General features: G+C 40.9%; 1 protein-coding gene and 1 long non-coding RNA gene across 7 annotated transcripts in view; one reads left to right on the forward strand and one right to left on the reverse strand.

Moving 5' to 3' along the window:
• Positions 1-24,796, reverse strand: part of trim2a (tripartite motif containing 2a) — a 36,863-nt gene extending 12,067 nt beyond the window's left edge. The window contains exons 1-12 of one of the 6 annotated variants that reach the window (XM_081605434.1): positions 24,639-24,796; positions 19,127-19,198; positions 18,204-18,382; positions 17,113-17,350; positions 14,510-14,661; positions 14,215-14,395; positions 7,825-8,542; positions 5,057-5,160; positions 4,758-4,925; positions 4,305-4,473; positions 2,871-2,941; positions 2,485-2,625 (exon numbers count right to left, since the gene is read on the reverse strand). In XM_081605434.1, coding sequence (XP_081461560.1) covers positions 2,485-2,625; positions 2,871-2,941; positions 4,305-4,473; positions 4,758-4,925; positions 5,057-5,160; positions 7,825-8,542; positions 14,215-14,395; positions 14,510-14,661; positions 17,113-17,350; positions 18,204-18,337 — 2,076 coding nt within the window. In that variant the 5' untranslated portion in view covers positions 18,338-18,382; positions 19,127-19,198; positions 24,639-24,796. Of the gene's footprint in view, positions 1-2,484; positions 2,626-2,870; positions 2,942-4,304; positions 4,474-4,757; positions 4,926-5,056; positions 5,161-7,824; positions 8,543-14,214; positions 14,396-14,509; positions 14,662-17,112; positions 17,351-18,203; positions 18,383-19,126; positions 19,199-20,270; positions 20,401-20,596; positions 20,878-24,638 lie in introns of those variants that run through there. The other 5 variants (XM_081605408.1, XM_081605382.1, XM_008405636.3 and 2 more) reach the window with 5 other exon arrangements.
• LOC145551218 (uncharacterized) lies at positions 20,440-24,836 on the forward strand. The gene is made up of 3 exons (XR_014087082.1): positions 20,440-20,526; positions 20,842-21,125; positions 24,752-24,836. It is a non-coding gene; the product is annotated as an uncharacterized LOC145551218 (long non-coding RNA).
• Positions 24,837-26,617: the final 1,781 nt, after the last annotated feature.

Genomic DNA, 26,617 nt, shown 5'->3' on the forward strand with positions numbered 1-26,617 from the left:
CGTCTCTGCCCTCTGTCTGTCTGAATTCACATCCTACTGTGAAGATAGGATGTGGGTTTCACCCCCTCCATTCCTGTTCACATCTTTCTCTCCCCTGCTAATAAAAGAGACAAACAAACTGGAGGTTTTCAGAATACATGGTGAGCAGCTTGGAGGAGCAGTTCACTGTGTCTTCTCCTTCTGCAGAAGTTTGGTTGAAAACTCATATGTTGTCTGTGGTTCTCTTTTTTCATGTAGGTTTGAGAAAATACCTATCAGTCCCCCTTCCAATGGGCTCACCACCTGTCGGGGGGGCCAAAGGGGTCGGGTGCAAAGTGTTATGGGCAGCAGCCAAGGGAGGGGACCCTGGCGGCCTGATCCTCGGGTGCAGAAGCTGGTTCTTGGGACGTGTAATGTCACCTCTCTGGTGGGGAAGGAACCAGAGCTAGTGTGTGAGGCTGAGAGGTTCCGGCTACAAATAGTCGGCCTCCCCTCAACGTATGCCTCTGGTTCTGGAAGCAGTCTCCTTGAGAGGGGCTGGACATACTTCCACTCTGGAGTTGCCCAAGGTGAGAGACGCTGGGCAGGAGTGGGCATACTTGTTGTCCCCCATCTTGGCGCCTGTACGTTAGGGTTTACCCCGGTGAACGAGAGGGTAGCCTCCCTCCGCCTACGGGTGGGGGGACGGGTTCTGACTGTTGTCTGTGCTTACGGGCCAAATGGCAGTTCAGATTACCCACCCTTCTTGGAGTCCTTAGAGGGGGTACTGGAGAGTGCCCCTCCTGGGGACACCCTTGTTCTACTGGTGGACTTCAACGCTCACGTGGACAATGACAGTGAGACCTGGAGGGGTGTGGTTGGGAGGAATGGCCCCCCTGATCTGAACTCGATTGGTGTTCTGTTGTTGGACTTCTGTGCTCGTCACAGATAGTCCATCACGAACACCATGTTCAAGCATAAGGGTGTCCATATGTGCAATTGGCACCAGGACAACCTAGGCTGCAGTTCAATGATCGATTTTGTCATTGTTTCATCGGATCTGCAGCCGTATGTCTTGGACACTTGGGTGAAGAGAGGTGCGGAGCTGTCCATTGACCGCTACCTGGTGGTGAGTTGGCTCCGGTGGTGGGGGAGGAAGCCGGTAAGACCTGGCAGGCCCAAATGTGTAGTGAGGGTCTTGCAGGAACATCTGGCAGAGTCCCCTGTGAGACGGTGCTTCAACTCCCATCTCCGGCAGAACTTTGAACATGTTCCGCGGGAGGTGGGGGACATCGAGTCTGAGTGGACCATGTTCCGTGCCTCCATTGCCGAGGCGGCTTATCGGAGCTGCGGCCGCAAGGTTGTTGGTGCCCGTTGCGGCAGCAGCCCTCGAACCCGTTTGTTGGACACCTTTGGTGAGGGATGCTGTCAAGCTGAAGGAGTCCTATCGGGCCTTTTTGGCCTGTGGGACTCCAGAAGCAGCTGATGGGTATTGGCAAGCAAAGCGGCATGCTGCTCGGGTGGTCACTGAGGCAAAAACTCGGGCGTGGGAGGAGTTTGGAGAGGCCATGGAGAAAGACTTCCGTACGGTTTCGAAGCGATTCTGGTCCACCATCCAGCGTCTCAGGAGGGAGAAGCAGTGCAGCACCAACACTGTTTATAGTGGGGATGGTGCGCTGCTGACCTCAACTCGGGACGTTGTGGGCCGGTGGGCGGAATCCTTCGAAGACCTCCTCAATCCCACCAACATGCCTTCTGTTGAGGAAGCTGAGCCTGGGGACTCTGGGTTGGGCTCTCCAATCTCTGGGGAAGAGGTCGCCAAGGTGGTCTATAAGCTGCTCGGTGGCAGGGCCCCGGGGGTGGATGAGATCCACCTGGAGTTTCTTAAGACTCTGGATGTTGTATGGTTGTTTTGGCTCACACGACTCTGCAATATCGCATGGACATCGGGGGCAGTTCCCCTGGATTGGCAGACTGGGGTGGTGGTCCCCCTGTTTTAAAAGGGGGACTGGAGGGTGTGCTCCAATTACAGGGGGGTCACACTCTTAAGCCTCCATGTACAGTGAGGAGGATGAAACAAGAGATATTAAAATCTTAAAAGGTCACTGCCAAATCTCCAGAGCAACAATATACCTGCAACCTGTTGTTTGGGACTGATGTCCAAACAAAGCCCCTTTCTGTTGTACCATGACATAGATCACATGACATGGAAAAAAGGGCAAGCTTCTCATCAAAATGGGAAAGACAAGTGTTCATGACATTCCTTCTAGTGGAATGTGTTTTGATAAAAGTCAGGCTTTGACAGCAAGAAAATAGCTACTCATGTCAACTTGTTGATATATACAGCAAGAGGAATAATTAAAAATGCTGAATGTGTGGCAAACAGATCTGGATGAGGAAAAATATTAATTTGTTTAAATTCTTTTATACATTTTTAGCAAGACTTATAGTAGAGTGGTGAGAGAGCTGTAAATAAGAAATCAAAATTCATTGTCCATTGTTTAAGAAGTTAAATGGTTTGCTAACCTGTATCCTGCTGTTGCCCCAGTCCGCTACAATGATATTCCCATTGATGTCCACCGCCACGCCAGTGGGGGCATTGAACTGGCCGTTACCTTCGCCGTTAGAACCAAACTTCAGCAAGAACTTCCCCTCTGTGTTAAAGACCTACATTTAACAAGAAACAGAATAAACATGGTCCCTGATTTAACAAGTGTCATTAACTTATCTCATTAATCATGTGGCTTAATTCAGGACTGAAGAGATATATGCAGATAAAAATGAGAAACGTCTTTAAAACCCCTGAAAAGTGAAAAACCTTGTTTTCCCCTTTACAGAGGCAGTATTATGTGTTTTCCAGGCATATAATGCTATTTTGTTGTACAATCAAGTAAGTATGACAATGCACTCACCTTGACTGAGTGATTGTGAAAATCAGTCACAACAATTTCGTTGTTATTGTTGACAGCAGCAAAATGAGGGCCTGGAACACGTCAAATGAAACCAAACACATTTCAGAAATTTGTCAAATTCAGATCAGAAATGGAAGAGAATAAATTTTCTTAAAAAGCAATCCTGCAAAACCGAAAGGTGTGATACATTTATAAAAGAAATGCATGTTAAAAAATATGAACTGTGGATAGTCACGTTTTGACTGCAACTGTCAGCTTTAAAAAAGTCACATTTGACTGATGCGTCTATATGATCAGTTTGAAACTATGAGGGGCCGTTTACGATAAAAACTATGTTTTGTCTCTCAAAAACTACTATAGACTCAGATATACTATTAAAATATCACACACACATACAATTTTTCTTTCTCGCACACTTCGGCATCATAAAACTAGCTCAACCTGGGTTAAAGTTAAGACTGAAGATCAAACTGTGTTGAGAGTGCTGCGAACAGCTAACGTAGCATAGCTAACATAAACATTAGCTACCGCTAACAGAAACGTATGAGGAAGGAAGAGTATCAAAATACCAGACATATAAAACATAATCTTAAATCATTTATAATTATTCCATATCTCATTATAATCGGAGAGCAAAGCCTGCAGGTTTGCCTGCCTATTTTTCCGGCCAGAGAACCATTCCGCCACCCAGTGGTCCTTTTTCAGACCACCTAGTCTCCTGTACCACTCAAAATGCACAATATGTCTATAAATTATTTTAGGATATTATAAGGAAGTGCTGAGAACTACCGCTTTCCACCAAACTAAAGTATTTGCCACTTCGGTACAAGCACAGTGAGAAACATCACAGGACTAGACTCGGAGCAAAACTCAGATGACCCAGCTTTTACTAGCATGTAAACGCACCATCTACACAAATCTGGGAGCTTCCCCGAATCATGAAATGAGTCTCAAAAATATTTGTACACTCGTAACCGGATCTGTGTGTAAATGCAGTTTTGTGTGTGTGTACCATGTGATTTGTATGTACTTTTTCAACATTTATAGGCGTAGGAGAAGGTTTATTTTATTTTTAAGGTTTACAAATCCAGTATTACACACGCACAGATATTTTTACACACACACACAAATTCTTTTACACACGCACAAATCTTTTTGCGCACGCACAGATATTTTGAGACTATTTTCACTCCATACCCATTCATTGATTCAGCTTAGTGTTAGTTCACACACACATACATTTTCGACCTATCATTCAGAATAATGACGGCCGGTATGTCTGTATGCTTTGTGTGTGTGTAATATTTTAGTAGTGTATATGTGCAATTTTAGTCTCGTGTGTGTGAGAGAAAAACAGCAAGTGGATGACTTCTGAATGTTTTGGCACACATGCAGCTTTCCACATGCATCTCAAAGTTCTATCTTTGGGAATACCTGCAAACTGCCTGTCACCGTTGCCACGGTTACCAAACTTGGTGACCAGCTTGCCATTGGCCTGGAAGATGAAAACGCAGCAGGCCTTATTGTCGACCACAATGACGTGTCCGTTCCTGTCCACCGCAACGCCTTTGGGTCCCATCAGCTTCCCTGAGCCCACTTTGTTCTACAGAAAGGAGACACTTTAGGCTTCTGCTATGCAAAAACTGAGACAGCTTCACTTCCATCATGAGCAGAAATTGATCATTTCTAAATACTGCAGAGAACTAGTATTTTTATTGACAGATAAATGTACAAAAAATTGAAAAGATTGTAGAATTACATTACTATTTTTTAATGCTTAGTGATGTTAAACAGCATATCTGTCTGCAGACCTCAACCATGTGCACTGTGGTTAAAGTGTTTTATCTGACTAATAACTGAACAAAGACAAAATAGAAAAAAACTTACCTTAAACTTGCCTTCATTTGAAAAGATGCTGACCCATTTGTTGTCATAGTCTGCAATGAGGATGTCACCACTGGGGTGGACAGCCACGCCCGTCGGCCGCTGCATCTGACCTGGGGTCCTGCCACGGATGCCAAAACGACTTCTGAATTGGCCGTCATTAGAAAATATCTGTAGAGTAAAACACAGCCAAAAAAAATCTCAGAGTCAAACAATATACTGCGTAACAATATATTTAATCTACATTCAAGCTTAAAAAATCCATAAACATTTTCAGAAAACATTTTTATATTTTTTTTTACCTGAACACATTGGTTGTTGCTGTCTGCTATTAGGACTTTTCCCTGAGAGGAGGCAGCCACTCCCTGCAGATTTGTGAACTCCCCTTTATGTCTTCCTTTGGTGCCTAAAAGAAAAAATAGTCCTGCCATAATATATCAGACTCGCAACAATATTCTATTTACAATGTCTTGAATCAGAAAAGGAGGTTAAGACTGGGTTTGTTTCTGGTCATTTTTATATAATCTCTTTTTTTCCTTAAAGGTGCAGTATGTACCTTTTATGAAAACATTTCTTTTTTTTTTTTTTTACATATTTGTTGACACTGTCACTATTTATATTTTTATTGTGACAGGATGGCATGAGACAAGAAAAACAAAACAAACCCCCCCCACCCAATCTGCCTTCTCTAGAAGCAACAAATCAGAGCCAGGAGGGGGTTCTTAGCGCTGCCAATCACAGTCTTGTGTGCCACTCCTCATCTTCCCTCTATACACCCCCCTCTGCTATACAAGTACTGCAATAATAGAATCACCCATATATATGGGGGTGGGCAGGCATGTATGTATGTACAGTGGGGAAAAAAAGTATTTAGTCAGCCACCAATTGTGCAAGTTCTCCCACTTAAAAAGATGAGAGAGGCCTGTAATTTTCATCATAGATGTACCTCAACTATGAGAGACAAAAGGAGAAAAAAAATCCAGAAAATCACATTTTCTGATTTTTAAAGAATTTATTTGCAAAATATGGTGGACAATAAGTATTTGGTCAATAACAAAAGATCATCTCAATACTTTGCTATATATCCTTTGTTGGCAATGACAGAGATCAAACGTTTTCTGTAAGTCTTCACAAGGTTCTCACACACTGTTGGTGGTATTTTGGCCCATTCCTCCATGCAGATCTTCTCTAGAGCTGTGATGTTCTGGGGCTGTCGCTGGACAACACGGACTTTCAACTCCCTCCACAGATTTTCTATGGGGTTGACATCTGGAGACTGGCTAGGCCACTCCAGGACCTTGAAATGCTTCTTACGAAGCCACTCCTTCGTTACCCGGGTGATGTGTTTGGGATCATCGTCCTGCTGAAAGACCCAGCCACGTTTCACCTTCAATTCCCTTGTTGATGGAAGGAGGTTTTCACTCAAAATGTGACGATACATGGCCCCATTCATTCTTTCCTTTACACGGATCAGTCGTCCTGGTCCCTTTGCAGAAAAACAGCCCTAAAGCATGATGTTTCCACCCCCATGCTTCACAGTAGGCATGGTGTTCTTTGGATGCAACTCAGCATTCATTCTCCTCCAAACACGACGAGTAGAGTTTTGACCAAAAAGTTCTACTTTGGTTTCATCTGACCATATGGTATTCTCCCAGTCATCTTCTGGATCATCCAAATGCTCTCTAGCAAACTTGAGACGGGCCTTGACATGTACTGGCTTAAGCAGGGGGACACGTCTGGCACTGCAGGTTTGAGTCCCTGGCGGCGTAGTGTGTTACTGATGGTAGCCTTTGTTACTTTGGTCCCAGCTCACTGCAGGTCATTCACTAGGTTCCCCCGTGTGGTTCTGGATTTTTGCTCACCGTTCTTGTGATCATTTTGACCCCACAGGGTGTGATCTTGCGTGGAGCCCCAGATCGAGGGAGATTTTCAGTGGTCTTGTAAGTGTTCCATTTTCTAATAATTGATCCCACAGTTGATTTCTTTACACCAAGCTGTTTACCTATTGCAGATTCAGTATTCCCAGCTAGGTGCAGGTTTATAATTTTGTTTCGGGTGTCCTTTGACAGCTCTCTAGTTTTGGCCATGGTGGAGTTTAGAGTGTGACTGTTTGAGGTTGTGGACAGGTGTGTTTTATACTGATAACAAGTTCAAATAGGTGCCATTAATACAGGTAACAAGTGGAGGACAGAGGAGCCTCTTACAGAAGAAGAAGTTACACGGCTGTGAGAGCCTGAAATCTTGCTTGTTTGTAGCTGACCAAATACTTATTTTCCACCATATATTGCCAATAAATTCTTTAAAAATCAGAAAATGTGATTTTCTGGATTTTTTTTCTCCTTTTGTCTCTCATAGTTGAGGTAGATATCTATGATGAAAATTACAGGCCTCTCTCATCTTTTTAAGTGGGAGAACTTGCACAATTGGTGGCTGACTAAATACGTTTTTGCCCCACTGTATACATAGCCTTTCTTAAACTCTGTCTTCAGGAAATCATCATAACATCGCTCCTCTATTAACCCTTTAGCAACAGTTTTAGCATTGCTCTGAGAAGTAAGTCCTATAATGAGTTCGATCAGGTGTTTGTTCATTTCCACTAGCTAGTCTGAATTAGGTGAGTGTGGGAGTCATGCAGGAGGGATGCTCAGTGAGGGAGAGGCTCTGCTTGGAGACTGCAGCTCTGAGCAGGAGCTTCATCCTTAAAGGCGGCGTTAGGTCCAAGCAGGCATTTTGCACAGCTGAATGGTTGCCATGGAGATTAAACGATTTCTCAAAAATGCAAAGCAACACTTCAGGTATGTTTTTGATGAGGGAATAGGACTAACATGATGAAATGCTCAAAAGTTTATTTTTACATAATACTGCCACTAAGCAAAGTATACAAAGAACTTGGATGAGTCAAGACTTTTGCACAGTACCACATTTTCATTTGTGCATCTTAAAATTAAATAATTTTAGCTATGTACTGCTGTGCTGACTACATCCCAAAGTCTTCTTGCAGCAGTGGGGCAACACTTTGCACCTGGAACTTAGGAAGCACCCTCCCCTTTCCCCTCACACCCCTCCTCACCTATCCGAAAGATGAGGTCATCCTCAATGGGATTCTCTTTCCTCCTCCCTGTGCTGTACATGCTCGCCGGCCTCTTGATGGCTTTCTGCTTGACGTGTCCACTGCCTGGAGACTTCAGCGTCTTTTTGGTGCCATTTGTATTTGGGGATGAATGGATGGTTGCCTTTATTTTGAAGGGACTTCCTCTGATGTGCTGGTTGTACAGGCGCAGGGATAGGTTCAGAAAGCCTTCTTTGGGAGCAGTGAACAGGTACTCGTACGTGCCGTTCTTGTTGTCCAGTATCTCCCCGTCAACTTTGCTCCCGTCAGGGGAAGAGATGTCAGCAGTGATGACTGCGTTACCCATCTTGCACAGCTCTCCATCTTTGTCCTTGGTAGTTATGGTGACAGCCGTGGGCACGCCCACCAAGCAGTGCCGCAGCCCTGCACCTGTCGCCACGGTTTCTGATGAGACAGCATTTGTAGTTACCACGGTACCCAAATTGTGGATGGATTTCTTTAATCCATCAGTCTCCATGAGGAAGTCCAGCTGGCCATTCTCCCCGGGCTGCAGAGGAAGCTCCTGAGTGGCCAGCTCCACGAGGCGCTCGCCCATCTGCTTCTTGACCAGCAGCACCTCTGCCTCGGTGCCGTGGCTCAGGGCCTGCTCCGCGAAGTTACAGCTGCTGTTGATGCCCTCCTGGCCATGCAGCAATGTGTCCAGCTGGGCCTGAAGAACCTACATAAGGAGACACCAGGGAGCAGCAGAGGGACACTGCATTAAATGACCCCTGTAGTTTTAAAAATGAAAACAATCTGAAGCCAACATTAGGTTGAAACCTAAATGGGAAACAAATGAAAGCAGTTGTGTGTGTTTTTTATTTTTTTCAGACAAATCCAAATGATATCTTAATGCAGACATGATGACAATTCATGGTGTCAATACTCTTCTTTACCATTATGGTAGAATTTTTCTGCCATAATCCAAGAGCCCACATGTTCAGTCTGGAAGCAGGACTTCATGTCTTTCTTCTCAAAACTTGCAATGACTGCACTCAAAACTTCTCCTTTCGCTCACACTTTAGCCTCTGCTCGGACTCTCTGGTCGCCGTTTCGTAAGCGAGCAGAGATACAGAGTTGTATGATTATTATTCTCACTTTAATAGATGACAATAAACAAGTGAGATGGGAAAATTTTCTGTTTTAATTCAGTTGCATAATAATTCTGCACACTAATAGTTGCTCATTAATCGTGCACACATAGATATCGTCATAAGAAAGCCAAAATCTCACTTTCATTTTTTAGATGTTCAGATTTGAGAGGTTGTTTGACCAAGAATGCTATAGTTGTTCAACAATAAAATTAATCCTCAAAACTACAATTTGCGTAATAATTCTGCACGCAGTGTATCTTTCCAGCTGCCACTCCCACATTATGAGCCTTTTTTTTTTGTAACTAGTATTCACCATTTCAGTAGTTTCTCCACCTGAGCTGTGTATCTCTTTGCTCCTCCAGTGCTACCAAATGATTATTGCATGGTCCTCTAATCTGTGCTCTCCTTAATATCTGGAAAAGGTTTATAACATAACTCTGCTTTGCACTTTTCAACTTCCTTCCTGACCCGAGTTCCTTGATTTTCATGATGCCTCTACGGCAGGGGTGGGCAACTCCAGGCCTCGAGGGCCGGTCTCTTGCAACTTTTAGATGTGTCTCTACTTCAACACACCTGAGTCAAATAATAAGGTCGTTAGCAGGAATCTGGAGAACCTGCCTGAACAGAGGAGGTGATTCAGCTATTGGATCCAGGTGTGTTCTACCAGGGAGACATCTAAGAGTTGCAGGACACCGGCCCTCGAGGACCAGGATTGCCCACCCCTGCTCTACGGATTTCCTGGACCAGCTGGATTTCTAAAGGCAGTTGGTTGGACTGGATTTCACTTTGAAGTATCATAGTAGGGGGGCCACTACAAATTTACGCCCGACTTTTCAGGTTACGAGTACTGCTACTTTGTTTTCATCCATCATATGAAAGGAAATTACAATAAAATATGGTTGAATGACGTTTAAGACTGTGATGCAACAAAATGTGTAAAGTTTATGGGGAAGGGATTTTTTTTTTTACTCTGCATCTGCTTCGAATTACTTTTGGAGCAATTTCAGTTTTCTGGAACATAAATCTCCTTCAACAAACTGAAAAATAAGAGACAATATGATGGATTGCCTTTCATGAAAATGTTGATTTGAAACAATTTCCAGTTTTTTCAGTTTTGTAGTGTCAGTTATTCCTTCCGTTTCAGTTTTCTTTGTCACCCTGAGCTGTTTACAAGAGCAGAACTACATATGTCAGTTAAAAAGGAAAGATGTGATGTGTTGGCTCTCTGCTTATTTGACAAACATTACTGAATCATGCAGCAACCTTGCATTTAATGCTGCTGCACACAACAGATCCCTTAAATATTAACTAAATAAACAAGCAGTAAAATACTGACTGTATATATCAACTAAATATGGCTTGCTATAAGGTTTAACTTTAAAAGTATTATGAAAGAGAACTCACAAAACTTGGTGAGCTGTTGGTGAACTGCCTCTTTCAATTGGAATATCAGTAAACTCACCGAGATCTGATCATCAAAGTCATCTTCTTTTCCAAACCAAGATGCCATGAATGTTTTTTGATCTGAAAAGTTTCATCCAAAATCCCTCATCTGTCTACCAGAGAAAGTGAAAAACCCTCCGTGCACAGAGCAGAGCAGGGATCGAGGGTAAAGTGTCTCCAGTGTGAAGAGCACAGCAGAGAAGTATGGTACACTCTCACTGCACATGACACACCCAGATCAACCCAGAAGAAAAAAATTAAAAAACAAAACAAAGCACAGCTCACTGGCTCCATCTAGCCACGGTGCCAGCATCACAGAGAGTCACATGTTTTCCCCCAGGGACTGGGATCAACTTCACACACTTGATCCCAGTAAATTGTAAATCATTGACTGACGAACTCCAAGACAGCAGGTCAGCTCGGCCTGATCTCCGAGCAGGTGACTGGATGTGAGGCCAACTGAAGTCCTAACAAACAGATTTCAGTTTGTCAGGGCCTCCGGGGAGGAAAGCAGGCAGTCACTTATGTAAACATCATAAAAGTGTCCAATCACTAGAAGTCATTTTAATAATTCATTAGGTAACAGCACTGAAGTACTGCTCAGCAAAAATCTAAACTAGGAGTGCTAACATCCCATTAAACGATAACATTAAACAAAACAAAGCTGTAAAATTGTGATAATCAGACCAAAATCAAAACATTGGAAGTAAGTCCTTATAGCTATTAATGAAACTGTTAAAATAATAAAATAAAGTGGCATTTCTCAGAAGAAGATGAATCTTATAGCAGGAAAAATAATTAAGAAAAAAACATTGATTTTATTGACATTTTATTAAAAATGTCAATAAAAAGTAATATATGACACACATAGATCATGTGTAATCTGTTGTGTGTCATAAACGATTTTATTGATGTTTTATTAAATCAGTGATTCTTGAGAATAGGGACAAAATGGGTTTTAATTTTCCCATAATTTTTTTTTGTTATTTTTCAACCTTATGTATGCAAATATGACAAATGATGTTTTGGAAATGTAAAGATGCTAAGGTACAGGCTCCCAGTTGCAATTTTTTAAAAAAAAATTACATTTTTAATTAATCTGACCCAGAACGTTGTCATTACCACCTGACAAAAAATAAAAAATAAAAAATTTTAATGACCCTATTAGTGATATTTTTACTCATTTACAGACAAATGCTTCTCAAGAAACAAAATAAATATTATTTAAAACAAAAAACAACAAAAAGTCCATCTGACAAAGTTGACACTGCATGACGGAGTTGACACAGAACTGAAGGTGGTGACAAACTAGTGAGTAAAATGAAAAACTTGATACATGTGAAGTAATGCAATTTATGTAAAATACATTAAAATGAATTAACTGCACATTTAAGTGAGATTTGACAACAATTTCACTGAAAGAGTCACAAAAACTCTGATGGAGTTGACATCTGACGGAGTTGACAAAATGCCAAACTACCTCAATTTATATGATGTCATTCTGAAGGAGGCCATGTTGTAGTTCATCAGGTCCATGAAATCTTTCCAATATACCAAAATTAAGCTTTTATTTCACAAAATTTCATCAAAATTTTGTAAATTGTCAGTTATGGTGTTGACACATCATGGTTGTGACAAACAACTTAGGAATAAAAAGAAGAAAAATCTAGGGCTAGTTAACCCTCTTAGCAAAGGAAGAGAAAGGAAGTGGTCATGGGGTCCTCAGAAGTTCTGTTGCCCCCAATAATGCCTGATATTTTTACATTCTTTTCATGTCTGACGGTGTTGACAAAAACTAGGGACAAATTTCAATGGAGTTGGAAAATATATAAAAATGATTTTTAATTAAATTTATTGATACATTTATAATTATTTATACGACTACTTATACTTAATTGTCAAAATATATAATTTTAGTATTTCTTTAATTGTTTTAAACTATTATAATTTATTGAGTTCCGGTGAGAGTTGGACTCTGCCAAGGCTGCCCTTTGTCACCGATTCTGTTCATTACTTTCATGGATAGAATTTCTAGGCGCAGCCGAGGTGTTGAGGGGATCCGTTTTGGTGGCCTTAGGATCGCATCTCTGCTTTTTGCGGATGATGTGGTCCTGTTGGCTTCATCGGAACGTGACCTGCAGCTCTCACTGGAGCAGTTCGCTGTCGAGTGTGAAGCGGCCGGGATGAGGCTCAGTGCCTCCAAATCCGAGGCCATGGTCTTGACCCGGAAAAGGGTAGAGTGCCTTCTCCGGGTCAGGGGAGTCGTCCTGCCTCAAGTGGAGGAGTTTAAGTATCTGGGGATCTTGTTCACAAATGATGGAAGAAGGGAGCGGGAGATCGACAGGAGGATTGGGGCAGCGTCTGCCGTGAAGCGGGCATTGTACTGGTCCGTCGTGGTGAAGAGGTCATGAGCTTTGGGTCATGACCGAAAGAACGAGATCATGGGTACAAGCGGCCGAAATGGGTTTCCTCCGCAGGGCGGCTGGGCTCTCCCTTAGAGATAGGGTGAGAAGCTCGGTCATCCGGGAGGGACTCAGAGTAGAGCCGCTGCTCCTCCACGTCGAGAGGATCCAGTTGAGGCTTGGGCATCTGGTCAGGATGCCTCCTTGACGCCTCCCTGGTGAGGTGTTCCAGGCACGTCCCACTGGGAGGAGGCCTCGGGGAAGACCCAGGACACGCTGGAGGGACTACTGTATGTCTCTCGGCTGGCCTGGGAACGGCTTGGGATTCTCCCGGAGGAGCTGGAAGAAGTGGCTGGGGAGAGGGAAGTCTGGGCCTCCCTTCTGAAGCTGCTGCCCCCGCAACCCGACCCCAGATAAGCGGAAGAAAATGGATGGATGGATGGATGGATGGATGGATGGATGGATGGATGGAGTTCTGCTCCTGGACAAGGGCTTTTACAGGCATCATCCACCGTCTACAATGTTTAAAATAAAAAAATATTCAGCAAATATCTGGAAAATATACATTGTTGTGCTCACATGACCCAGGTTAGTTTAGTCAGATATTTGAAAAAATTATATTTTGTGTATATTTTATTCAAATTTTGTGCTTTATCCATAGGACCCGTTTTGTCCCTATTCTCAAGAAACACTGAAATATGTCAATAAAAAGAGAACAATCTTAATTGGCTTTACAAAAATAAATTATTTTTGCTTGTTTCCACAAATATCTTTATGATTCAACACTGATCACAATGAGCTCCAAGTATCTGCATCAAAGGAATGGCTCCTTTAAAACATCCATTTTATTTAACCTTTATTTTACTGGGAAAATCCTGACTAGAAATCCCTTTTGCAAGATTATCCCCTAATAATAATAATAGTTATAGTTTAATAATAACATATGCCCAGTCAGAAGAAGCATTATAGTAAAATAATTTAAAAAAATGAACTAAATAGAAAACAAAACAAAACATGTAAACCTAAATCTTATAAGGGCATCAATCATTTTGAAATGAACTCTGTTTATTTCTAAAATGTATTCACATATGTATTATTTTCTCAACAGTAGAGATGTTTTGTGTCTACATTTTTATGAGCAAAGACAAAATCATTTGGATGCAAATGGTTTCTGACCCCTGCAATATTAAATATGGAACACTGAATATCATTAAACAAAATGAAAATGTCTAATTGCTCTTTTGTTAAGTTGAGTGCATGGAGGTTTAACTGTTCAGTGAATTCAAATAATAAATTACAGAGTTTGACATATGACTGATGCAAAGTCAAGGAACCTAGAAAAAAGCAACATTATCAGGTCGCTTATGAATGTTTGAATGTTTAAACCTCCATGTTTAAACCTCCAACCTCACCTTCTGTTTGAGTGCATAGTTGACCTCGAGCTCCATCAGTAAAGCACTCTTGCGAACATTGAGAGTATTCTGCAGCTCATCAAAGGTTGCGTGGATGTCATCTTCTATGGAGCTTTTCTGATTGGTCAGCTGTTGCAGGATTTCTGACAGCAACAGCAGAGCCGAGTCAATCTCTGGCAGTCTAGACCGAGACGGGCACATAATGCAGCCATTTACCAAAAACAGAAAGGAATGGAGGGCTTTCTCTAAATCCATCATGTCTTTGTTGTCTAATAAGCTTAAAGACCTAGCTTACCTCTTCTTCACAGCATTCAGCTGGTCCTGCAGTGAGGCCTTGTGCTGCTCCACCACATCTTTAAGAGGCACAGTTGGGTGCTCTAAATGTTCACTGCTTGTGCACTCTTGACACATGGCTGTCTCACATGGAGGACAGTAAAACTCCATCACCTAGAACACAAATAAAAGGTTTAGATCAATACACTCAGCCACATTTAGCAACAATGGCTACAGCTAGTGGTGCACCGATAGCAGTTTTCTGGCCGATTGTCGATTTTTAAAAAGCCTGACCTGCCGATTCTGAGTTTGGCCGATACTGAATATTTGTCTGAAATGTCGCTAAATATACAGTGGGGCAAAAAAGTATTTAGTCAGCCACCAATTGTGCAAGTTCTCCCACTTAAAAAAATGAGAGAGGCCTGTAATTTTCATCATAGATGTACCTCAACTATGAGAGACAAAAGGAGAAAAAAAAATCCAGAAAATCACATTTTCTGATTTTTAAAGAATTTATTTGCAAAATATGGTGGACAATAAGTATTTGGTCAATAACAAAAGTTCATCTCAATACTTTGTTATATACCCTTTGTTGGCAATGACAGAGATCAAACATTTTCTGTAAGTCTTCACAAGGTTCTCACACACTGTTGCTGGTATTTTGGCCCATTCCTCCATGCAGATCTTCTCTAGAGCTGTGATGTTCTGGGGCTGTCGCTGGACAACACGGACTTTCAACTCCCTCCACAGATTTTCTATGGGGTTGACATCTGGAGACTGGCTAGGCCACTCCAGGACCTTGAAATGCTTCTTACGAAGCCACTCCTTCGTTACCCGGGTGGTGTGTTTGGGATCATCGTCCTGCTGAAAGACCCAGCCACGTTTCACCTTCAATGCCCTTGTTGATGGAAGGAGGTTTTCACTCAAAATGTGACGATACATGGCCCCATTCATTCCTTCCTTTACACGGATCAGTCGTCCTGGTCCCTTTGCAGAAAAACAGCCCTAAAGCATGATGTTTCCACCCCCATGCTTCACAGTAGGCATGGTGTTCTTTGGATGCAACTCAGCATTCATTCTCCTCCAAACACGACGAGTAGAGTTTTGACCAAAAAGTTCTACTTTGGTTTCATCTGACCATATGGTATTCTCCCAGTCATCTTCTGGATCATCCAAATGCTCTCTAGCAAACTTGAGACGGGCCTTGACATGTACTGGCTTAAGCAGGGGGACACGTCTGGCACTGCAGGTTTGAGTCCCTGGCGGCGTAGTGTGTTACTGATGGTAGCCTTTGTTACTTTGGTCCCAGCTCACTGCAGGTCATTCACTAGGTTCCCCCGTGTGGTTCTGGATTTTTGCTCACCGTTCTTGTGATCATTTTGACCCCATGGGGTGTGATCTTGCGTGGAGCCCCAGATCGAGGGAGATTATCAGTGGTCTTGTAAGTGTTCCATTTTCTAATAATTGATCCCACAGTTGATTTCTTTACACCAAGCTGTTTACCTATTGCAGATTCAGTATTCCCAGCTAGGTGCAGGTTTATAATTTTGTTTCGGGTGTCCTTTGACAGCTCTCTAGTTTTGGCCATGGTGGAGTTTAGAGTGTGACTGTTTGAGGTTGTGACCAGGTGTGTTTTATACTGATAACGAGTTCAAATAGGTGCCATTAATACAGGTAACAAGTGGAGGACAGAGGAGCCTCTTACAGAAGAAGAAGTTACACGGCTGTGAGAGCCTGAAATCTTGCTTGTTTGTAGCTGACCAAATACTTATTTTCCACCATATATTGCCAATAAATTCTTTAAAAATCAGAAAATGTAATTTTCTGGATTTTTTTCTCCTTTTGTCTCATAGTTGATGAGGTAGATATCTATGATGAAAATTACAGGCCTCTCTCATCTTTTTAAGTGGGAGAACTTGCACAATTGGTGGCTGACTAAATACTTTTTTGCCCCACTGTAGCAACAAAATTGCTGAGTTGCAACAATGGGGTGACGATTGTTAACTGCAAATGTGCAGACTTGACCTAGTGGTACGATCTGTCAGTTAAATCTTGCTCACAGAAGAGCAGAAGAGGACAGTGACTGATTTTCAGACCTTTGTTGAGGTAGATATGATCGATGTATAAAATACACCGATCTGACGGCAGATACTCTGCAAGTATCGGCAGGTCACCAATCTCCCAAAATGAAGAAAATCGGTGTCGATTTATCAGTGTAAAACTCCTCTAGCTGCAGCTCAATTTTTGAGTCCATATAAGTCTTGATTTTAAATAAAACCCTTCCTTATGCGGTTTTCAGACTCTATCTGCTGAACTATTAACTATTAACTACTAACTATTATACAGATACAGGGTTATGTCCTTGGAGCACTTCTGCTCATCATTTATTTCTAATGTCATCACTAGATAATGGCAATTTCCAACTTTACACTGATAGTTATACAGACTATTTTCAGAATTGGCCACTATTTTATCTTCCAAAAAAAAACTAAAATTACCCCAAATGTTAAATGGTTTATTGGTGATTAAAAATATAAGAAGCAGATTCTAAATGGTGAAATGCAGCAGAAAAATTGAGACACAACAGTGATTAAAAAGACTGGTTGCATTGGAAGCATCTCCTACACTTCCTCCATGGTTGGGGCAGGAGAGCAGTCGACCCGTTGCCACGGTGGTGATGTTGCTAAGGGTGGTGGCCTCCTGGCTGCAGGTATCTGGCCTGTGCTGCAGCAAGTCCATCAGGTTGGTGATGAAGAAGTTGTTCTGCAGCGCGGCCACTCCCCTCTCTGGGAGTATTGATGTCTGACGGCACACGGGGCACGACAGGGTGAGGCTGTGGGCAGGGATGTAATTCTGCAAGCACCTGGAGTTGGAGTAAACAACATGCCACTCAGTCAACTGCATTTCAGTTGCCTTTGTTAAAACTGTCACCAAGTTGTGACAGTTGGATAATCAGTGAAAATGTCAATATCCTCCCCCTCCTCTCAGTGCTACTATAACCATCTGAAGAAATAGAGCGCTCCAGGTTAAAAACAACTCGTCGATCAAAGTCAGGAGGAGGGTTTTAGTGCCATCAATGATCCTAATGTACTTGCTGCTAAGTGTGCTAATAGTGGAGAAACGACTCACTGTTACAGAAAAAACTGTTTGTCCTCTGTCATCAGTGGCCATGCATGTTACAATTCCAGAGGGAAATTAAATAAATAAGAAAAGCAGCAGAAAAGACTACCACATTATATACTAGTATATTGCTAAATGAAACTTGATTTTCCAGAAGAATTTAGAGCAAAGAGAACATATATGCACCATTAACAATCTGTCTATTGCAGTGGTGCCCAAAGTGGGTCCTCGAGGGCTGACATCCTGCATGTTCTAGTTCTCCTCAACATGTCAATGTTCTTCTTAGTTCTTCTAACGATCCATCATTTGATCCAGGTGCGTTAAACCAGGGAGAGAACTAAAACATGCAGGATGCCGGCCCTCGAGGACCCACTTTGGGCACCACTGGTCTATTGTTACAGAAACAGAAACTTATTAACAATGATGACCAACCCACCAAACACAACAGCAACACATCTTCTCTCATGAGAACACACCCTTTCTATATTTAAAGCCATTCTTTCCTTCACCAAAGACAAACAGCTAAGGAAAAGTAGCTACACAAAATACTGGGTGTTGTCCTGCATGCTGGATAGCACCTCAGCCTCTCCTCTCACCTCTCACAGAAGGTGTGCAGGCAGGGCAGTACTTTGGGATTCTGGTAGCGGTCCAGACATATGCTGCAGATCAGGAACTGCTTGTCGATTTGGCGGACAACAGGACTGGGAATAGTGGAGCTTTCCGTGGCCATCCTAAAGTTCTGACATAGGAGTCCCTCTCCTTCTTATGCTGGACCCTGAAAAGTGACAAAGCAAGCCAACCAAACTAACTGTTTGATCAAAAACAGTAATAACATCAAAAATGTTTGGATAATTAAGATGAAATTTTCTTTGTCCATTTCCTCTTGTACTGTAATTTTGTGAATGCTTGCAGTGCTGGGAGACCATTGAAATACAGAAATCATATTCCTGAATAATCCCTGGAACTGACACAGTTAAATTAACGACAGTGTTTTAAACAATGTACAGTGTTAATGAAAGATTTTCAATCACACCTGGATAATTTCAAATCAGTATCAGTAGGAAGCTAGATTTACTAGACCCTACCTTGTTATATTGACAAGCTAGCAGGATTTAAGAAGATAGTTGTAATTTAATGATTGAGAGAAAAATACAGTAAGGTTAAAATCAAACTGATATCTAAAGCAAAAAAATAAAATAAACATTATTTTTGAAGGAAGCAAAAAGCTCTAAACATAAAGTCCATCCATCCGTTTTCTGTACACCCTTATCCCTGGGACAAGGGTGTACAGAAATCACTAAATGGGTTAGCACCACAATACATTAAAGATCTGTTGTTGTACCAACCGTCTAGACCCCTCAGGTCTTCTGGTTCTGGTCTGCTCTGCATCCCCAGAACCAGAGCCAAATGAGGAGAAGCATCATTCAGCTTCTATACACCACAGATTTGGAACAAACTTCCAGAAAACTGTAAAACAGCTGAAACACTGAGAGCCTTTAAATCTCAACTTAAAACCCACCTGTTTAGAGTTTCCTGTGGCTGAAGAAGGGTTAGGGTTAGAGTCCCAGTTCACGGCGTTTCAACTAAAGTTCTAAAGGGTTAGAAAAGGGGTGCGGGTTTTAATGTTTTAAAACTTTTATTATATATTTTTTTGTGTGTTTATGTGTTTTTACACAGAGTCATGCGACATTGAATAAACAATAAAAAAATTGTTAAAAACATAATTTAAAAAAGTTTTTAATGATGTAAAGCACTTTGAAATGCCTTGCTGCTGAAATGTGCTATGCAAATAAAATTTGATTGATTGATTGAAGGCAACAGCGCTACCAGCCACTGTGCAGACCAACATAAAGTCTGTATGACTTTTTAAAGTTTAAGTAAAATGACTCATCACATTGATTAAAGTAAATTTAATCAAACCCCCTATTTAAAAGAAATTCAACTAAAACATCTTCTGACCACAAAATAATGTTTCTTTCCTTTTTAATTTACTTTAAAAACACAATGCTTCAATTCACTAAGCAACATAAGGCTGAAAATAAAGAAGACTTATTCCTTGTGACCTTGCCTCAATCTGCATGTTGGAAAATATGGAGGAAGTGCTTTATGTTTGATAAGAAGGCCTTTAAGGTGATACATATTTAAATAGGAAGTAAAGCACTTGCATAAAATGGAAAAGAGCATCCTTCATAATGTACACCAATTCTGCATTGTTAATCTGCAGCATTCTCTGCATCATCCTATAATAAACTTGTAACCAAATCTGGCAGCAACAGACCTAGAAAGTGTGTCACAGCTTTCTTTGTCTCCTCACATTCAACACAGGCTCAAAAACAGGCCATCTCTGCTGCTGGGAAAGAAGTCTTTTCTGAATTCACATCCCCTTCTCCAGCCCACTTTCTTCAGGGGCTAGGGGGGCGGGGGGTAGGGTTGATAAAGCAGTTTCATCAACCAAAAAGCCGTCAAGATTTCAAAGTAGTGATAATGAAATGAATCTGATGCTACTACACAGATCAAATAGCTAGTATTTCAGCACAAACCTTATCACAATAAAAGCTTAGTTACAATACAATCAAATCTATAAAAGCAAATGTATGTAAAACTGCACCAGAAGGAAGATTTGAATGAAGCTATCCAAAGCTCAGATTAGATCCTTAACTTACCAGCTCCACAGAGCAGATGACCTGGGCATCAAACATAGCGTTGATTAGTAAAACTCCTAAATCCTGCAGACAGCCACAACACTAGCGGTGCTGTGCTGACAGAGCACAAGGTCGCTCTGCTCTTATGTAAGCAGAGCCGCTTCAGCAGAGCGGAATAATTCCTGCTGGATGTAGTTCCCCTCATTTATCACACAGAAAAGAACGGAGGGATTCATCTGCACACTTCAGCACAGGATGGGACAACAGCAACGCTCTGGTATGACCAACAGGCATTGATCTCTGCTTCCACATTAACAAAGTAAAACATTGAATAACTGTAAACATACCTTCATTTCATCCTAATCGACATACCACCCCCCTCCTACCATCAGTGATCTATTTATAAGAGGATAGGATGACAGAATTTGACATCATCACGGTTTCTTCACGTGTTTATGGGAGCAAAGTTGAGAAGCGGAGCTGGTGCCAGATTGCACTTCAGTTTTACATAATTTTTTCCTCTCCTGTTTCCTTCTTCTCCCTCTCCTCCCTGTCCCTTCCATTCATCTCCTTCCTTTCCTTCTGCCTGCAGAAACTGCTGCCTCACAGCAGCGTGGCGCAGCAACAGCATGCAGTATGTGAGCAAGTATTGGCTGACTGATTGTGATATAACAAATAGAAACGGGAGAAATGGAAAGGAGAAGGTTCCCCTCATGGCCAATAACAAAGGACTTTCTGGTAACATGTGGGTGTGTGTCTAGCTGCTGAGTCAGAGCAAACAGAAACAGAAAAAAGAGCAGGTGAAAGGCCAGACATCAAATGTGCCGTGAGAACAGAGAACGTACTAAAGGAAGAGACGGACCAGATGGGTCACAGGTAATGATGCTTAGAACTCCATGCAATTATGGTGAAGGTGTTGAAAAGAAGACTGATTGTCACTCCTCTGATGCAGGAGGAGCAATGTAGGTTTTGTTCTGGTGGAGGAATACAGATCCAGATTGTTCCCCTCAGATTTCCAAAGATAATCATGGGATTTTTAGATGCTTTAAATGACCATCTATGTAAGGATTTTGAGCTGATTTGGGTTTTTCTGGGATTGTAGTCTTGTTCTCTGTAGAAACTTATAGACTAACACTAGAAACTTAGGCTCATTTCTAGCCCCTGCTTGTAAATTAATTCCTGGGACACAAAGTTCATAAGGTGATGGACACTATGTCCAAAAAGCCAACTGCCATGTCTTTTTTGCATCTGTGATCATTGTCAGATGAAGACATTTTGCAGGAAAAGTTGAGTGCAAAGTATGCAAGAAACTTCAGAAATAGATTTTAAGCATATGTTGTATATCTGTGAGTAAGCAAGCAAAAATTTGGAAAACAGGACATTCTTCATCAGAAATAGTTAGTATCCCCTGCCTTCCACCCAATACACTCCATTATGTGTGACAGCTCCACAGCTGTGTTCAGTGATCTCATCTCTGCCGTCTCCAAACACACTGAGCTCACTCAGAGGAGTGACGCACAACAAAAAAACAAAACTGGTCAAGCAGCCTTGAAATGTGACATCGGTGTAGAAACAGCAACAAGCAATGTGATTAAAACAATTGTCAACAGTGGTTACCTTAACACTCAGATACCATTATTCTGATCAAATTGGGAAAAATAAGACAACAAATGAAAACTAGAACCTATAAAGCTCCCAGTAAGTAAAGTATTTCAAGCAAAAACTGTTCTAGTGTTTTTTTTCTATGAAATCTAAAGACAATACTATAGTAGTAGTAGAACTGCACCCCCCATTTAAAGGAACATTGCTCTTTGACCACAAAGGTTATCCAGATTCTATATGATACATTAATGTCCATCTGATCTGCTTCATATGTCCCTCTAGGGCACATGTGGAAAAATTTTTCTTTTACGTTACCTATCAAAAATATTGCACTTCCTTGCAATACATTATCAAATACACACTGGTTTATTTTGCATAACAGCCACAAATGTCAATTTAAAATGTCAAATATACACACATTTAAAGTGTCATGATTGGTGGTTTTGGTGAGGTGAGGTAAGACGCAGGCAGGCCAGGATGAAGATAAGATGGTGATTTAATGATAGTAATCCACGGGACAAAACAATGGGGAGCCCAACAAACACACGACAGCACAGGGAAACTGGCTGCACAGAGGACAAGGATCCGACAAGAGACAAAGACGTCAGGTGGAACTAAATACACTGGAAGGGTAATCAAAGAAACGAGACACAGCTGGGAACAAACAGGGAAGACAGAATCACAGGGGAACAGGCTAATAAACACAGAAAAACCTCAAAATAAATACACAGAAAACACAGATCACAACATAAAGAGCCTCATTGAAAACATATTTATATATTCTTAACTTTTTGATGCAAAAAACTGACAGAAAATCTAATTTATTCACTGAATGTTTATGTCTGGTTATGTAAGGTTGAGATAGAACAGCACATGAAAATAGCTCTTCAATAACCATTCAGACTACCAACACAAAAAAGACACAATCAAAACTATCAGATGACTTATTAGTGAAAATAACTCAAATATAGTCCAAATAGTTTGGATGTATGTTTTCTTTCTTTCCTTCTTATGGAAAGTTTCTGTTTATATCTCAGAAGGGATGGAAAGAGGTGGGAAGCTCTTTGACCTGTTTAGCTTTTGCACATATAGTTTGTGGTGCATTTCTATCCTGAAGATAAAAATATAAAACTTCATATATCTCACAACCGAGATATTGACATACATGGAAAAACCTTGTAGCAGAAAGTACGATGGCCACCATAAGAAAGGCTTACAGTATTCAATTATACCACATGAAATGATCAGACCCAAAAATCATGAATGGGGCAAGGAGAGGCCAATTGAAACTACATTCACTTTCTTTAAAAAGCTTTTCAGAATGCTATAAAAGCATGTAAGGGCATTTCAGAGTTTGGAATTCTGCTTTTTTGTTTATTTTATTTATTTTTAATGTTTCAGCTTACAAACTGATTTTTGGTGCATCCCTTAACTCAATGGGATGGGTGTTTATCTCCATCATAAATAATTGTAATTTTAGTCATTAACATTTTTGTTTAAATGCATATTTTTAGAATCTAAACCCATGTCAAAGTCTAGGTTTAGATATCAGACATTTCACTAAAGTTCTGTTCAACTGATGCAGAACATCTCTGCACCAATAACCTTTCAAGCCTTCTTTTCCACTGAATTCAGGGGGTTTATGTGGCAGTTGTGCTGCAGCTATACATTATAGTATCATCATGCTAATCTTAAGCATTCAGTAGTAACAGGATGATGAGATTACAGTAGCAGAGCATGTCACCATTCAACTCTGTGTCCCACCTATGCATCTGATCCAACAGACTACAGATGAAATGAAATGTTGTGTTCAACCAGGTTTAAAGGCTTTACATGTTGGACAAACTACAAATCTTCTGCTTTGCTGCTCAAGCATGGGGATTCCTATGTTTGTCCTCCATCTTTTAAGTTTTTTTTTTATTATAATATGTGCACATTTCAAAGAAAAGGGTAAGGGAAATGAGTAAAATGGAACACTGCATCAGAGTGCCAGGCCAGTATATCTGCCAATCTTGCATTCTGCATGCTTGAGATAAGACCATGTTCTGTATCTCTGTGTCCGGGTGTATGTATGTAAGCTGCAAAAGTCAAACTGAAGTGTACAGTTGTGCAGCTGTAAGGAAACTGGAAAGCATCCACACTGCACATCTGTCAGCCAGAATTCAGTCAAGCTGAAAACATTGCAGTTCAATGTCAAAATTGAAAACTGTCCTTGTTTTAGGTATAATTAATTTTTACCCAGTTTGTGTTGTAATAACTCCAGCTTGGATTTGATTCATGTTGTTTACTACATAAAATACTTGAACAGATTTGTTTAATACACAGCTCTTGAATCATCATTATGAATATAAATTCAGCACAGATTAAAACAGTTCAAAGCACAATTTTGGTTGTGAATATTTCATACAGAATATTTTAATTGATTTAGATTACATAAACTAGCTTGCACAGGAAGAACCACAAACAGGGAAAGGAAATGAGAAGACTTGAGAGCATTAATGTGAGTTTCACTATGTATAGACATGAGGCTGTTTAATCTGCAGCTGGAATTCACCTTTTAAGTATAAACCCAGATAAGTCTTCCAGGGAAATAACCTTTAATTTTAGAAGCATCTTTCAATAATTTTTCCTCTTTAAGAAGCCAAAAAACATCAAGCAAACATTTTTCAACAAAGCATTCATCATTTTCATTGTATATCCTCCCTTCCTTTACTTGTAAATCTTTTCCTCTTTCTTACTCTTATCTTTCCATTTATAACTGGGTCAACAATGGCTGTTAGCACTTACTTTAACTCCATGGCTGTTTTCTTTCTTCCTGTCTTGTTTTCTCAGAAGGGAAACAGTACGCTGCTCTGTGTCACCTAATCCTGCTCATGGTTGATATCTTGTGGTGTGCACAGTGAGACAGAGAGGGAGCACATGTGAGGCCTGAGGAGTTCCAATAATCCAAACAGACTGACAGCCACTGGCAGAGCAGACTGAGGATGGGAGGGTCTTGTTTGTTGGCTTAAGGAGAAAGCAGTGGCCAATCAAAGGAGAGAAAGAGGTAAAGTAGGAGGGGATTAAATCTTATAAACTGAGAGCCCAAAAGTCTGAAAGGTACAAAGGTGTATTTGAGCCATTTTAGATAGAAAAATGAAGCAAATTTCCATCAAAATAAAAAATAAAAAATTTGAGATGTCAGAAATTTTAGAGAAAAAAACATTTTTCTAAAAATGTATTTTTTCTATCAAATTTCTGACTTTTTCCAACTCAGAAATGCCCATGTTTTTTTCTAGAACATTTCTGATATTTTTTTTGTCAGAAATGTGTTCCTTTTTTTTTCTATCTACAATGGTCTCTTAATACAGCGTCAGACAGGTAGATGGTGTTATGATCGTGTTTCTGTGTGTTTATTTTTGGAGTTTTTTGTGTTCAGTTTCCTTCCTGTGTCTTCCCCATTGATTGTTTCCCAGCTGTGTCTCATTCCCTGTGTGTATTTAGTCCCACCTGTTGTCTGTGTTCTTTGTCGGGTCCTTGTTTATTGTCAAACTTACGGCTAATGTCTGTTGTTATTTCATGGCTCTGCTCTCCAGTAGAATTGTCAAGTCCTGTTTTGCTTAGCGCTTGTTTTTCAGTCTCAAGTTATCAGTTGCTACCGGTATTAGCTATTTGCTACTCTCTGCCGTGCTGCCTGTCCTGGACTGTTTGAGCCACTTTTCATAAATAAATCACCATCATCATAACCTGGGTCTCAGCGTCTCTCCTCACCAGACCAACCAACATTCCTGACAGATGGGGCCTGAACCTCCAGCAATACAAACAGACATTCATGCAGCTTTATGTATCAGAAAGGTGACTGCATTTCCTTTTTCTGTTAAGTTACACTGCTTCTCCAATAATCCACATGTTAGGGTTAATGTTAAGTCTTAATTTTCTGTAAGGCAGCTGAAACGGGAGGTGTCATGTCCTGCAGATTCTGGTGTCAGTCATTTCCAGTTTGTTTAGAAAAGGGTCAAACAGTTTGATATTTCAGATCTAAGAAATATTTCAAGCTTTGTACAAAAATTTGTTGTTTTGACTACAACAAATGATCAAAACTATTTCATAATCTGCTATTTCAGCACAGATTCTTTTATTACAAACAAAAAAGCAGGCACCAGAGTCAGAGTTTGACGTTCTCCAAAATGCAGTGTTTTCAGTGTAAAATTTTCACTGTAGTCAAGAATTTGGGATAATGAAAATCCCAAATTCTGTCTCAGAAAATTAGAATATTACATAAAATATTTTAATTTCAAATAAATACAATAAAAAAACATTTTAAAACAGAAATCTCAGGCTTCCGAATAGTATGTTGAAGACAACCCACACATAGTGCTTACTTTAAAACCTGATTAACCCCTGCTCAGTAATAAAATGCTCTTACCCAAAGCTCAAAAGAGGAGAGGAAAAGGGGTGCGGCAAATGGTACACATTGATTCAACATTGATCAATGTTGAATCATTGCCATTGTTGTCATTTCAATCATTAGAATTCGACCACAAAACAACATTCATTCAATGACATCTCTTCAACTAGAACTGGCTAGACGTGGGTGATTGTTCGATGGTTGATTCACCATTAATCGTCAACCAAAAACCAACCTTTCTGACAACAGTCCAACATTGAATTTACCATTACTTCCAATCTGGGACTCACTTTCAAGCCAATTTACAAATTTGTCTCTGCAGACATTTATCAGTCAGAAGCTTTACTCTATCCTACGTTGCTGTGAAAGTCAACAGCAG

Source organism: Poecilia reticulata, chromosome 1, assembly GCF_904066995.2.
Source record: "Poecilia reticulata chromosome 1, P_reticulata-male-v2, whole genome shotgun sequence".
In the NCBI taxonomy this organism is placed as follows: Eukaryota; Metazoa; Chordata; class Actinopteri; order Cyprinodontiformes; family Poeciliidae; genus Poecilia; species Poecilia reticulata.